Source organism: Pantherophis guttatus, chromosome 3 (genome assembly GCF_059756535.1).
Source record: "Pantherophis guttatus breed Tessera chromosome 3, ASM5975653v1, whole genome shotgun sequence".
In the NCBI taxonomy this organism is placed as follows: domain Eukaryota; kingdom Metazoa; phylum Chordata; class Lepidosauria; order Squamata; family Colubridae; genus Pantherophis; species Pantherophis guttatus.
In genome coordinates this window covers 187,851,732-187,867,170 of record NC_142065.1, presented here as the reverse complement: position 1 = coordinate 187,867,170, position 15,439 = coordinate 187,851,732, and the positions used below count along the sequence as shown (strand labels likewise).

Sequence of the window (15,439 nt, the reverse complement as noted above, 5' to 3'; positions counted from 1 at the left end):
ACAGATGCTGTCTCACCAATCTTAGAGTAAAATGGCTTTCTTCTTCCACCAGATTAACCGGCCTTTACTTATGATAAATAAGCCAAACATTTCTTTAATGGTGTTCTTTATATGTTCCTTTGTACTTTGCCCAGGCTTTATCGGAGAACATCTGACATCCCTTTCTATCTTTTTGTTCCCTTTGGGCTTGGAGGGTTTGTTTTCTTTGCAACTGTTGTTCTTTTGTCTGGTGCTGTTATTTGTGCTCTTTTTTCCCCAAATGATTTTAATAACTGTAGACTATCCAGAGTTGGGACTTGGGCAGAGTATACTTTTACTATATTAGTCTTTATTTGACCATTTATTATTATTATTATTATTATTATTATTATTATTATTATTATTATCATCATCTTAAATAAAGAGTTATAAGGAAAAATAGTAAGGAATATTCAAACTGAATTATAAAATTGTATAAAAGTTTCTTAGACTTTTAGTTAAAAATGAGTACCATGTTCCTAGTGTGTATATGTGACAAAGTATGTCCCCATTGTTAAGACTCAATCAGTTTTAGAACCAAAAGGCCGACTGCTCTAATTGTTTTCACATTTTCTTGAATGCCTCATGTAACAGTCATAAAATGATCTTGTTTGTTTTTAGAACTTAATAAATGGTTGGAGCCATTGAAAACAATCCGATTTGAAATTAATTGTATCCCAAATCTCATTGAATATATTAAACAGGTCAGTAAAATAAATATGTAAAAGCATAGGGGGAGTGTGTTTTTACTGTACTATGTAACAAACTTTGTAGTTTTTACATGGTTTACATTGCCATCCTTGGGCAGCAAGATGAATGGCATATAAATTTAATAAATAAAAAGTAAAAATAAATATAACCTTAGAATAGCAAACTGCTCATCTTTTTAAACAAATGTATTCTGAAGTTAATTGTAGTTCAGATTTTGTTGAAAATGGACATGCTGATCAATTAAAATGTTTTGGGAAGGGGAAAAAATTGGATTGGCAATGCTGTGTTTGCTGTTCACTTTGGATTGCTAGATTGGTCCCTCATTTCAACCCTGAGCTACAAATATTCTCCTTTATGGGATCTAGATTGGTCCTCCCACTCTAGCCCTCTTTATTCTATTTACAGTTTTACTTAAATATTCATGAAACAATAAATACATGCTAACATTTAGTTTGGTATCTAAATATTCTAAATATTGGAATGGTGACCTTACAGAACACATACCAATTGTTCTCTTTTAAAAACAAAGCTGGATGTATTGCACAATAAGGAAGGACCAAATCTTGAACCAAATCCATTGCTAGACTGCTGAAGAGTTACATAAGTCGGGCATTCTGTTTCCCTGTGCTTTCTATATAAGTGAACTTCAAGTCCTAAATCTACACTATTAGTCAACATGGGGAACTGTGGCTTTTGCGTAATTGTTTTTGTTACATACAGTAATTAAATGGATCTCTCCATAGTTTGTGCAGAAGCAGTGTTTGCCTGTTAAATCAGATATATCTGATATACTGAATATTTTGAATATTTTTTTAATCATCTACTTCTTTACTTTAAAGAACATTGATAGCTTGATGACTCAGGAAGGAGTTGGTCTTCCTACAGCACTTCGTGTCTTGTGTCATATTGCATGTCCACCACCACCTGTTGAAGGTACAATCTTTAACCTCTTAGTTCTCATTCAGTAGAATGTATTGTATTAAATCACACAAGCATCGTAAAATATATTGTTCTCTGCATACCGATCATATAAACTCTGGAGTAATTCTCAGTTCCTTTTATTGAGTGAAAAAAGTACGTCAAAATATTTACCTTTGGTCACTAACAAAATCACTGCATCCAATTTCTATTAATTATAAAGTCGAAAATAAAATATAAAGACTTTTTTTCTTTTTATTTCTATCATTCATAAAGGTCAGCAGAAGGACCTTAAATGGAACCTTGCAGTTATTCAGCTCTTCTCTTCTGAAGGAATGGACACTTTTATCAGAGTTCTGCAAAAACTAAACAGCATCCTTATTCAACCCTGGAGACTCCATGTCAACATGGGAACAACTCTTCACAGAGTCACTACAATCTCCATGGCCCGATGTACTCTCACACTTTTGAAGACCATGTTAACTGAATTGCTACGGGGAGGATCCTTTGAATTTAAAGATATGCGTGTTCCTTCAGCACTTATTTCTTTACACATGCTTTTATGTTCTATAACCCTCTCTGGGCGTTTGGACAGTGATGAACAGAAAATCCAGAATGATATTGTTGATATCTTGTTGACTTTCACCCAGGGTGTTAATGAGAAGTTAACTATCTCTGAAGAAACTCTAGCCAATAATACTTGGTCACTAATGCTCAAAGAGGTTCTTACTTCTGTTCTAAGAATCCCAGAAGGATTTTTCTCTGGCCTTATATTGCTTTCAGAACTACTGCCTCTTCCTCTGCCTATGCAGACCACTCAGGTATATAAAAACTACTTTTAAATGATTTAAAAAATCAGTTAACCTGAAAGTTGAGGAGTTATGAAACATATTTATGAATTTTGTTTTTATTAATATAGTTGTATTGTATACACACAGAGCTTGGTTTTATTTAGAAACCCTGAACAAAATATAGACTGGAGAATCAAAGAAAATATAGGATCAGGTACCACAGGGATATTTGTATTGAGCACTCAGATGTGTAAAATTGTTTCCAGTTATGTGCCTTTATAGGGATGTTTTGTGAGAATAATTTTGAATATGAATTCCAATTGACATATTCTCCATGGCAATTTTTCTTGGAACTCCTCACTCCATTCATATACATTTTCTATAAAATACCAGAGTGGAAACTAACACAGCATGTTGCAAATGTATGATTATTGTGCATTTCAAAGGATTATTTTGTTTTCCGTAGGTTATTGAACCACATGACCTATCAGTAGCTCTGAATACTAGAAAACTTTGGAGCATGCATCTTCATGTCCAGGCAAAATTACTGCAAGAAATAGTACGATCCTTTTCTGGCTCCACTTGCCAACCTATTCAGCATATGCTAAGGCGCATTTGTGTACAGTTGTGTGATTTAGCCTCACCAACAGCTCTCCTCATTATGAGAACTGTCTTAGATCTACTTGTAGAAGATCTGCAGAGGTACATTTCAATATTTTGTTTAATATGGCCAATTATTGTTTAATAATTTGTCTAATGATTTGTCCAAAGTAGAAAAGTCGATCTCATTGGTCACAATTTTGTCTACCCATAATTGAATGTAGACTTAAAAGGTCCTGTTTGGATTATGTTCTCTTTTCCTGTCTTTTTCGATACTTAGTCATTTGCTTTGGACCAAAGGTTTGTTTTTTTGTTTTTTTTGAAAAGGCAATTTAATTTTCTTTGTTTTTTCTTGAGAACATTTTGCTTCTCATCCAATAAGCTTCTTCCAGAAGTGAGAACCGAAGAAGCTTTTTGGATGAGAAGAAGCATCTTTGGAACAACCAAGACCTGGATGACTGAGAATCTCCATAAGCAATTGCTTTGAACCTTACACCTTCTGTTGCTTCAGTCATGTGATTGTCCAGCCAAACATTGTGTAGCACCAATTTGTATTGTGGGGTGGAGGGCAAGAAGAAGTTTTGATCTTTGAATAGTGTGTCAAGTGTTAGGGAGCTACACACCAAAAAGTATTTCGTTTTGGTTCATTTCATTTCAATCCTAGAACAAGAAAAAGTTAGTGGACTAATATAAAGTGAGTGAAACAAGAAAAAAAAAACCCTCCTGAACATTTGCTTGTCATTAAAGTCACTTAAACACCACTAATAGTATTATTTTCAGTGTTATTAGTAATCCCAGTAACTTTTCAAGTACAGTAGAACCTCTGGTCATGACCATAATTCTTTCCATAACTTTGGTCGCAAATCGATTTGGTTGTGACCCAAACCTAATTTTGGAAATTTGATGCTTACAAAAAAAAAAAAAAAAAAAAAAAAAAAAAAAAAATGGCACGGAAGGGGAAATCGCCCGCGAAATTTTTTTTTGAATTTTTTGGTCGGAACCCGATTTGGCCATGGTCAGAAGCATTTGTGACCAGAGGTTCTACTGTAGGTGGCAGTTTGACAGTTGTGCAAGAATGAACATCGTGTGTGTGTGTGAATGAATGGGAATATTCAAACTTGCATGTTTGTTTTTATTTGCATTTCTACTTGATGTGCTATCATCCTAATAAAGAAATTTCTCACCATTTCAGCAACCCAGAAGATAAGGAGAAACAATACACTGGTCAGACCACCCGCTTGCTTGCTTTATTTGATGCTCTGGCTTCCCACAAAGCTTGTAAATTGGCTGTTTTGCACCTGATTAATGGAGCTGCTAAAGGCGATGAAAAATATACTGAGGTTTTCCTGGAACTTTTGTCTTTGATGCAAACTGCAGGGGAAAACATAATTCATCAGCAGTGTGCAGAATACTTAGCTTCTATTTTACAGTCCTTCTGTGACCAGGTATTTAAATGGAAAATCTAAAGAAGAACATGCTCCCAAAATCCCCAATGTGCCCACTAACCCTAAAGGAGTTACCTATTAGCCAATTAATTATTGTGAGCAGTAAATCTGCTTTCTGTGCTAAAAACATTACTACTGTAGGGAGTTTCAGGTATCTTTTGTAATATGTCGTGTTGGTCTGTTATTCAAAAAAGAGAAAATCTTTGAGGCATTCTCCCTGAACCAAGGTACATTCTAAATTAGCTCTTTGAGTCCCAACTAGGCTTGCATTGCCATAATTATAAAATATGCCCCTGCCTTTCATTAATGCATTGTGTGTGTGTGTGTGTGTTTTTTTTAAACAGGATATCGCCCTGATCTTGCCCAGTTCCTCCGAAAGCATTCTTTCTGAATTGGAGCAGCTTTCCAATTCATTGCCAGGCAAGGAACTCATGGCTTCCATCTGTGACTGCCTGATAGAAACAGTTATTAATGCTGAAAGCAGCTATACCTGCTTGCTGACTTGTATCAGGACAATGATGTTCCTTACAGAGCACAATTATGGATTCTATCATCTGAAAAGGTATAATTTCCCCATTTCAAATGTTTCTAAAAGTACCTGTAAATTTTGTGCAATTCCCATTCATTTTCAGTGGAGATTAGTCATGTCAGTTCAACACCAAAAGAAAATGTTACAGTGAAAATCAGTACCTGAAAAATCAGCTTCCTAAAGCGAGTTCGTATCTTTCAATGCTGTTTATGTCCAGTTTTTTACAATTAAAATGTAAGACGAATATTCCAGTAAAATTCCTCACTGAAATTCAGAATGTTGATCTTGGAAGAGCATGATATAGAAATTCTGTCCCAGAGGTGATAATTGGGACTATAAAACGTAGTTGACCGCATGTGCTTTGTTCAGTGATGTCATCCCATTTGCATCAGTTTGCAGATTTATAAAGAGAATAAAGTATTCTGTGTCCTGCTGTCTTCTTTTCTCCCATGCATTGGGCCATGGTGGCGGATGAACCCATTTGTAATAGTCAGGGTGGATTTGATTTAAATCAAGTTGATTTAAATCACAATTTAAATCATGATTTAAATCACTAGTAAAAAGGCTTGATTTAAATCAACTCGATTTAAATCATAATTTTTAAAGAGCAACTGTCATCTCTGCTACTCCTTTGACCTCCTGCTACACTGTTGACTCACCGATAGTCCCAGTGTTACAGAATATACAGCCTCATGCTACATAACTAAGCTCCATTTCATGCTGAATAAACTAAATTATTTATGTATCTTAAATAGAAAACTATCTTATGATAGATTTTTACCTCAAAAGTTTTTTATTAAAATAAATTCGATAAAAATAAAAAAAATCCGATTTAAATCAAAAAAATCCGATTTAAATAAAAAAATCTGATTTTTTCAATTTTTTTTAAAAAATCATTGATTTTTATCCACCCTGGTAATAGTTAATATGGAAAGATTGTGGGTTGGCTTCAATGATTTCATGCTTCATGTGGGTATTCCATTACTGAAGGCTTTCAAGAAGAGACTGGACAGCCACTTGTCTGGAATGGTATAGGGCAGTGTTTCTTAACCTTGGTAGCTTGAAGATGGGTGGACTTCAACTCCCAGAATCCCCCAGCCAGGAGTGCTGGCTGGGGGATTCTGGGAGTTGAAGTCCACCCATCTTCAAGCTTCCAAGGTTGAGAAATACTGGTATAGGGTCTCCTGCATGAGCCAGGGGTTGTACTAGAAGACCTCCAAAGTCCCTTCCAACTCTGTCATTTTTATTTTTGCTGGTGTTTGGTTTCAATATTATATTAAATGAAATGAGATAAGAATATTACTCAATAATAAGAATTGCAGCCAGTCTTTTAGAGAGTATTGATAGACACGGTTTTGGCTATCAGTTGCTATGGCAATTATTTTAGAAGAGACCTCCTCTTGTGCAAATGAAGGAATAAGAATTGCCCCATGAATGACAGATTCTGTTTATCAGTTCTGCAATTAAAATGATCTTTGTGTGTATTTTAGGTATTGTAACTGGCTGACTAATCTAAAAGCATTGTAGCAGCCTGAGAGTTTTGCTGCACCTAAGAATATTAAGTGTAATGAAATTACTTCACATTTATCTAGCAATACTCATTTATGAAGACATGAACTAACTGCTTTTTAGTCTCTTGATCACTTATGAACTACATTAAATTCAGTAGTTGTTTCTTTTTTGAAACAACTTAGTTCTCTGGCAAAACATTGTGGTGCTCTGCAAACAGTACTGAAGAGAATAGTGAGCAGCTTCAGTAAAGACACAGGAGAACTGGCCTCTTCCTTTCTGGATTTCATGAGACAGATACTATATTCTGATCCTTTGGTAAGTAAATACAAGCTTACATTTTACAGCGAAAAATGTACTGTAATTTAGCAAAATATCTTTGAAGTAGACTACTATGCTATCTAAATAGTTAAGACGCTTTCTAAACAAAGTATCCACATAGTTTGTTAGTATTGATTTTAAGGTTATTTCATTGAAGAAGTTTTATATCTTGCTTTTCTGTTGCAAAAATACGCAAGGCGCATCTAATTTTTAAAAAATACAACAATTCCATCAAAGCAAGAAATAATAAAACATAAAATGATAGGAATTTCAGATGGTTTTCAATAAGGGAATGTGTTCAGGCTTTTGGGTAGGGTAGTTGAAGCCCCTTTTGAGTAGTGTTTGCATGTTTTTGTTGTTGTTTGGTTTTGCCATCTTTTTATTCATTTGCCTTTATGTTACTGTATTGTTTATGGTTCAATTGTTATCTTTTTTTACTTTGTGAATCACCCAGAGTTGCTTAATAAATAAATTTATTCATCAAGTAATTCAAATTTCAGTTCTCAGAATGTTGAAAGTGCTACCCATAATTATGATTATAGAGAAATAAAAAGTTCTAAGAACAATTATGTATGATCACAGTGTCAACGATTAACATGGTTTTGTGAAATAGCTTCATATGATGGATCTACAAGTATAAAAAAGCATTTTGCAAAATCTGTTTGATGTGCATCCTGTAAGCATGTTTCCACAGGGCTATTGAAAAGGAAAGACATCTCATTGATCTATTTAGTATTGAAAGGAAGTTTGTCTTAAAGGAAAGAATGAGTGTATACTTTTTTTAAAAAATGTATTTTTTATTAAATTTACCAAAGTATAAAATACAAATGAAAATGGGGGAATGGTAAAAGGAGGAGAGAGAAGTGTAGGATGAAGGGGTCTGACTCTTTTCAGAGCAGTAAGATAGAAATAATACGACTATAGCTTCAGCTTTTTACTTTTGCATGCTTAATATATATCTTAGCCATTTCTGTAACAAATTAGTGCATACAAACAAGTGTACCCAAAGCTATATATTACAGCTGCCATAAAGATTCTTATCTTTGTTTAGCTTGAAGATTATGTTGAATGTTCGTTTATTTTATGTGTCCTCCATTGGCAACATTACGTTGCATATAACATGGCTTTTTATACATTTTGCAGTACTTTTTCACTTAGATACTTTTTCATGTTCTTCAGGGATCTTGTGGGGATGATGGGAGTCTTGTGGAAATAGATGGAAATCATCCCACCAGAACACTGGGTCTTAGCACTGCAGAATTAAAATATCAGTTGCAGACCAAAGAAGAAACTCCTGAAAACCTGCTCCTTGAACTGGAGAAACTGGTTTTGGTAATATATCTTTCACTAATATATATATATATATATTTAATATAAGTGAAAACCTATACAGTAGTAATATTGGATACAGGCAGTCCTTGACGTACGACCACAATTGAGCCCAAAATTTATGTTGTTGAGCGAGACATTTGTTAAGTGAGTTTTGTCCCATTTTGTGACCTTTTTTGCCACCGTTGTTAAGTGAATCATGGCAGTTATTAAGTTAGTTACATGACCGTGAAGTGAATCTGGTTTGACTTTGCTTGTCAGAAGGTCGCAAAAGGTGACCACATGATCCCAGGACACTGCAATCTTCATAAATGTGAGTCAGCTGCAAACTGTTTGAATTTTGATCACATGACTATGGAGATGCTACAATGGTCGTGAAGTGTGAAAAATGATCATAAGTCACTTTTTTCAGTGATGTAACTGAATGGTCACTAAATCACCTGTTGTAATTCGAGGACTGGCTGTATTGTGTATGCATTATTCGGATTGAATAGTTACTGTTGCGAATGAGAGAAATATAAGATTAATCTTATCACATTTTTGGATGATAATACAGCCATCCTGATTTTCTTGATCATGGTTGCCATCCTGCATTCATTTAGCTTTTCACAGAGTTCTCTGCCTGCATCTATCAGTCTTCATGATTATTTGGTCTTGTTGTCTACACATCATCTTGATCTTACATAACCTGCCAACAGCCTTTTGTACACTATATCAGATAAAATGGCTTCTACAGTACACAAATTTTTAATAAACCCGTTCACCTTTAAAATGCCACCTTTTGTTGCATTATGTTAATACAATTACTTCTTATAATTGTATTGTTTTGTAGTGCATCATCTCTAATGGGAATCCAAAATAAATATATTCTGGTGAAATGCTCTCTCTATGTATCTTGTTAACTGTCCAGAATGCTAGATTTTATATGATTGATGACTGTAGAGTTTCTTATCTAGGAGTGTTCTAAGGAAGAAGAGAACCTGGAAGCATTACTGGATAATGTTGTTGGACTTAGGCAGATGTTGGAATCTGCTGGAGAGGCTTGTCCTCTAAGTGATCAAGATGTGGAACCAATTTTGCCTGCTCCAGAATCTCTCCAACATCTATTTAATAATAGGTAAAATAACAAAAAGACATTTGCATGGACAAGAGAACTATAATATTTGGAATTGGTATATTTGGATCACATTTGAATAAATCAGTTTATTTTCAAGGGGATTGTGGTACACAATAGAAATTCTTCAGTAATTGTATAATTATTATTACTATATTTATTATACTAAATTATTAATTCCCTATCTCTGTAAAACATGGAGTTCAACCTTTTCCTTCTTTCTGTTAATTTTCTTCCAGAATTGCATATCAAACAAGTGTATTTTTATTTCTAGTGTTCTATCGGTTCCTTTTACTTTTTAACTTACATTTTTTTAATATTATACCATGTATTGAAGGTAAGAAAAAAATGGCAGGTAAAATGATGTGATATCGTTTTAAAATGATAAAACAACTAATAGTTGCAACTGAATGAGAAAATGGCAAGAGTTTGTGTTTCAGTTAAGAACAGATCTTCATAAGGTTTTAATAGTGTGGGCTACAAAAAGATTTTTGGCAGGGTAATTAGAATTTGGGTTTAGGACAAGGTTTAGTAAATATGTAGTTTGAGGAAAGAGATGAAAAGTTTTAATGTATTTATTAGTGTCAACTCAACAAATATTGACCAATAATGAAAGTTGTGTTTTACCTTGCAGGACTATGTACATCTTGGCAGATGTGATGGATGACCAATTGAAGTCTATGTGGTTCTCACCATTCCAGGCTGAAGAAATTGAAACTGACCTTGACATGGTAAATAATTAAAAAGTAATTCTTGGGTAATTACTTGGGCTCTGAGAGTACTACAATATTGCATTCAAACTTCTATGTTAAGCTTGTTAGCACTTGGGGTTATCCAATATAATTTTATATTCTATTTCTATTTTTCATATCAACATCCTCTCCCCCATCTTGAATTATATATTTCAGCATCTTTTTGGAAAATCCCTGTGGTCTGAAAAACAATTTACCAGATGCCATAGAAACCTCCTTTGACTACAATATATGTAATTTTTTAGTACATGTGACCTTTTTTTCTACTTTTGACCCTAGACGTAGTATTTTACATATTTGATCACTGGGGACAGAGCTGATACTAATAGCTGATTCCAGTATTACTTTGCAAAATCTCTTTGATTTGATAAAGCTGACTAGGAGGGACTTATCTATACAGATTTGCTACAATTTGTGATTCTATTAAATTTGAAGTCCTATGCCTCTCAGTTGATACTGTTGTTTCTACATTCTTGTGATCAGTGATCAGGTTTGAAAATCTGCCCAGTCAGTGCCAGATCTGAATGGTACATTCTACAGAGTGTTTTGAATTTGAAATGCCTTGATTTTAATAAATGAAGCAAATGAAAAGATTTTATTTTAAAGAATGCCTTTAATACACATTCCTCAACCTTTTAACTAATAATTCTGGAGGGATTATATCTGTAGATAATTTTCACCTAATCTGCATGTTATTATAGTATAGTTTCTAAAGGAATAGTCTGATCAGGAGATTTGGATTCACATTGCTAGTCTCGTAAGTCTTCTTCCTCTTCTATTTTGTAGTGTAGAATATTTTCCTTTTTTTTTTTTATTTACACTTTATTGATTTTTTAAGACAGATAAAATATAATAACAATTTTGTTTGACATCGGATTCGCAGTGTTTATACATATGTACATGAAAGAAATATCTGGTGTCTTTTATACTATACATTTCTAATTAATTTCTGCACCTTTAAACTCCTTCCTTAATTCTATCATTTATCCATTCGTACCATCTTCCCCACACAGTATCGTAATCTGAATTTTCATCATCACTTATTTCGTGCGTTAATTTACTTGTCTCTGCACACTCTAATATTTTACTAATTATAAGGTCGTCTGGTGGTAGGTCTTTCTTTTTCCAGTATTGAGCATATGCCAGTCTGGCAGCTGTAGTTATATGTATTAGGAGGTGGACCTTTTCCTTTCCATGCCCTTTCTTTACCATTCCCAGGAGAAATATTTCTGGAGTCAAATCAATTTCTTCTTTGAGTATGTCTTTCAACCATCTCCGAATTTTGCTCCAGTATCTTTTTGCTTCGGGGCATGTCCACCACATGTGAAAGAAGGTGCCCTGCCCATGACCGCATTTCCAACAATTTGGGTGCACATTGGGAAACATCTTTGATAATCTTGCAGGGGCTAAATGCCACCTATGGAGCATTTTATAATGATTTTCCTTATACGTGGCTGCTCTAGTTAATTTATAATTTTTATTCCACGCCTCTTCCCATTCATTAAAGTTCAAACTATGCCCAATGTTTCTCTCCCATGCTCTCAATTGGTTTCTGATTGTATCCTCATCTCTATCTTCATCTAGTAAATAATTATATAGCTTGGCCAGCGCTTTTTTCCCTGGTCCCATCAAAATTTTGTCCAATCCGTTATATCTCAATTCCAAATTCATCTTTATCTTTCTGGTATCTTGATTTTATTTGCAGGTAAGTCCACCAATCTAAGGTTATGCCTTGGTCTCTCAGAGCATCATTTGATTTGAGGTTTCCCCCTCCGTCAATGATATCTTTATATCTGCACAGTTTCTCCATTCCCCACCTGTTGGGGTAAATCAATGCCTCTACCGTAGAGAGCCAATTTGGAACTTTTGTATAGTGTCTCTGCCTGATCCCCGCCCACATTTGTATTAAGGAGTCCCTAATTTTATGCCTGTGGAAATAGGTTTTCTTTTTCTTGTCTTTGTCCCATAAGTATGAATGCCACCCTCTCTGTAAATATTTTCCATTCTATTTATATTGAGTATTAGTATGTTACTCATGGATTTACAAAATGGAATATTTTCTCATTCTTGTAGGTGAAAGTTGACTTAATTGAACTGTCAGAAAAAGGATGTAGTGACTTTGATCTGCAAGCAGAGTTGGAGAGGTCATTTGTTACAGAGCCTTCATCTCCTGGTCGGACCAAAACCACAAAAGGCTTTAAACTTGGCAAACACAAGCATGAGACATTTATAACTTCTAGGTAACCAGTGGTCTTGATTTTGCACATTTTTTGTGTGCCTTCAAGTCATTGTTGACTCATGGCAACTGTCTGACAAGTCTCTGCAGATTTCTTGACAAGATTTCAGAAGTGATTTGTCATTGCCTACTTCCTAGGATTGAGGGAGAATGACTGGCCCAAGATCACTCAGTTGGTTTCATTCCTAAAAAGCAGGACTAGAACTCACGGTCTCCTGGTTTCTAGCCCGATGCTTTTAATCAGTACACCAAACTGGCTCTACATGTACAGGTAGATTCCACTTTAGGGTCAATCCTAAAGATGGATTTGTATTACTTCACTACACAAATTGTAATTTTGTGAGCATGATATAATGAGATTAGCTGAACTGTGGTCATAAATTATTCAGCCCATTGTTTGCATTGTTGCAGCAAACTTCTCATAAGCCTAATAATTTATGTGACTTATGTTAAATCATTCAAATTCCATGTATTTTATATCCCATGATTTAGAAAAATTAAACCCTGAAACTTCCAAGTTTTGTAGTTTGGTAAACAAATCAAAACAAGCAAAAAAGTAAGCGTTGCTGAAAATGATGCAACTAACCAATGTGGGTGAGCTTCAGTCTGGATTATTTTGTCACAAAGAAGGTACAGTGGACTCCAATGGAAGAAGCATTTCTCTTTCTAAGATGTTAACAGATATATGTGCTAGAATGAAATAAGGGTATACCAGATTGTTGAGAGAAGGGAAGACTCTTTAAACCCCTTTAAGACTTAAATCTGAGATTTGGTAAATTCTATAGAGTATATCAATGAATTATAGTAATACTATTTGTACTTAACTGACATGAAAATGCTTGCTTGAACTAGCAATGTCAATGTTCAATTCTGAAAAATATTCAGAAAAGTGACTACAAAAAAAAGAAAAGAAAAATTCTGTGTGATTTTAGCTGGCTTGTGAAGAATTTGTAAAAATTCTCCTTCTCCTTTGCATCTCTATAGTGGAAAGTCGGAGTACATTGAACCTGCCAAGAGGGCTCATATTGTACCTCCCCCTAGAGGAAGAGGCAGGGGAGCATTTGGCCAAGGCATCCGCCCCCATGACATTTTCCGTCAGAGGAAACAGAATACCAGCAGGCCGCCCTCTATGCATGTTGATGACTTTGTAGCTGCAGAGAGCAAAGAGGTGGTTCCACCGGATGGGATCCCCCCTCCCAAGAGGCCACCTAAAGTTTCACAGAAAATTTCTTCCCGTGGTGGCTTCTCAGGGAACCGTGGAGGGCGGGGAGCCTTTCACAGCCAAAACAGATTCTTCACACCACCTGCTTCGAAAGGTAAGTTATATAGTTCACTTGAACTTGAAAACTTTGAGCTCTTAGAAAGGCAAGTTGACAGTCAGTTATCTCACATACTCCTTAAAATAGGAGTCTCCAACCTTGGCAACTTTAAGCCTGGCGGACTTCAACTCGCAGAATTCTGGGAATTTTGGGAGTTGAAATCTGCCAGGCTTAAAGTTGTCAAGGTTGGAGACCCCTGCCATAAAGTGAACTTCATTGTCATGCTGCTATATTATTTATTTTTGCAAGTAAAAAGAAGCGAATCTACAGGTTTTTTTTCCCCACATTCTTTCTCCTGTCCTCTTTGTTACTATTCCTATTTAAAAATGAGTAAAATTTATATATAATTTTATAAGTAATTCATTTAGGCGAGGTGGGTGCTGTTGAAGTTTGCAAACAGATGAAGTCTTGCAAAATAAATCAGAGTTTAACACTTCTCACTTCCTGCACTGTTGTATTACCTTTGTCATTAAAAAAAAAAAACATGGTGTTAAACTGAAATGTTGTTAAATCCAAATTAAAATAAGAGCAATATGCGTTTGGCTTAAATTGCACTTTTCATTTAGGAAATTATAGTCGCCGTGAAGGAGCCAGAGGATCAAGCTGGAGTGCCCAAAGCTCCCCCCGAGGAACTTACAGTGAAAGTCGAGGTGGACAGAGCAATTTCAACAGAGGCCCTCTTCCTCCTCTGAGGCCTTTAAGTTCTGCGGGTAAGGGATTGTTTTCCTCCATAGTATAATTAATTCATTTATACATTTTGTATCTAATTGTTCTTTGCATGGAGCTCTCAATATGCCTTACAAAACAAGAGTGAAATCACAAAACCACCATTGAATGTGAAATTGAGAAGTGAATACCAGATGAAAGTTTTGTTCAGAATAATAGAAAGCAAGCACACATAATTGCTTGGTAGTCAAACAGTTTCCCTGAGATAGTAGGTAATCATCACAGGAAATAGAAGGCATGCCTTACTAAAGGCTTTTAAGTTAACTTATCCGCGCCACAACTTGTATGTTTACTTATTAATTGTTAACATACATAGCTTTAAATTGATTAAAATGTGAGTTGGAGATATGTATTAGACCAGTGATTGCGTGGCACCAGGTGCGGAAAAGGGAGCACTTCGCATGCACGCGCTCGTCAAGGCAGCGACCAGGAAGAGGAGCTACCCCAGGGCACATGCACATGCCCGAAAATGAACTTCTGGTTTCTGGCGCACACATGCGTGCTGGTCAGCAAGTCTTCTGGTTACTGCTGCGCATGCCCCAATCAGCTGGCTGGCATGCATGCTCATGCCGGAAAACGGAAGATCAGCTCTTCCGGCACTGCCACACGCACAAAGGCCAGCTGATTGTCACATGCACACCAGAAACCCGGAAGAGGAATGGGTGCCACCACGCGTGCCAGGCACCATGGCGCCGTATGCCACTTCGAGATGCACGTTGCAGATCCTACTAGAAGTGCATAGGTATGTTGCCAATAACCTTTTCTTTTGTTTAAGGCTACCGGCCAAGCCCCCGTGATCGGGCATCCAGAGGTCGTGGCGGAATTACACCATCTTGGGCAAGTACCAACAGCAGTGGTAGTGGTGGTTCAAGAGGAAAGTTTGTTAGCGGAAGCAGTGGAAGAGGACGTCACGTTCGTTCCTTTACTCGATAAATGGATCTCTGAGAACATTCTGACTCGGAACATTTCAAGATGATGGTGAAATACTTAAAATATATTTGAGGACCAACGCTAGACCTTCTGGTACCTGAGGGCAGCAAGATATTATTTTTTTTAGGGATTCAATTTTGTTTCATACAAGACCTGAGATTTCAATAAAACTGTCTTTTTTGTGTGTGTAA

The 15,439-nt window shown here is 35.7% G+C and overlaps 1 protein-coding gene across 3 annotated transcripts in view; it reads left to right on the top strand.

The window, feature by feature from the left end:
- The window catches only part of VIRMA (vir like m6A methyltransferase associated), a 33,815-nt gene extending 18,376 nt beyond the window's left edge, over positions 1 to 15,439 (top strand). For all 3 annotated transcript variants that reach the window (XM_087891360.1, XM_034422453.3, XM_034422452.3), the window contains 14 exons: positions 640 to 722; positions 1,569 to 1,662; positions 1,924 to 2,468; positions 2,905 to 3,140; positions 4,231 to 4,483; positions 4,828 to 5,045; positions 6,707 to 6,839; positions 8,022 to 8,174; positions 9,128 to 9,288; positions 9,920 to 10,016; positions 12,111 to 12,277; positions 13,258 to 13,589; positions 14,159 to 14,302; positions 15,094 to 15,439. In XM_087891360.1, coding sequence (XP_087747486.1) covers positions 640 to 722; positions 1,569 to 1,662; positions 1,924 to 2,468; positions 2,905 to 3,140; positions 4,231 to 4,483; positions 4,828 to 5,045; positions 6,707 to 6,839; positions 8,022 to 8,174; positions 9,128 to 9,288; positions 9,920 to 10,016; positions 12,111 to 12,277; positions 13,258 to 13,589; positions 14,159 to 14,302; positions 15,094 to 15,251 — 2,774 coding nt within the window. In that variant the 3' untranslated portion in view covers positions 15,252 to 15,439. The remainder of the gene's footprint in view (positions 1 to 639; positions 723 to 1,568; positions 1,663 to 1,923; positions 2,469 to 2,904; positions 3,141 to 4,230; positions 4,484 to 4,827; positions 5,046 to 6,706; positions 6,840 to 8,021; positions 8,175 to 9,127; positions 9,289 to 9,919; positions 10,017 to 12,110; positions 12,278 to 13,257; positions 13,590 to 14,158; positions 14,303 to 15,093) is intronic.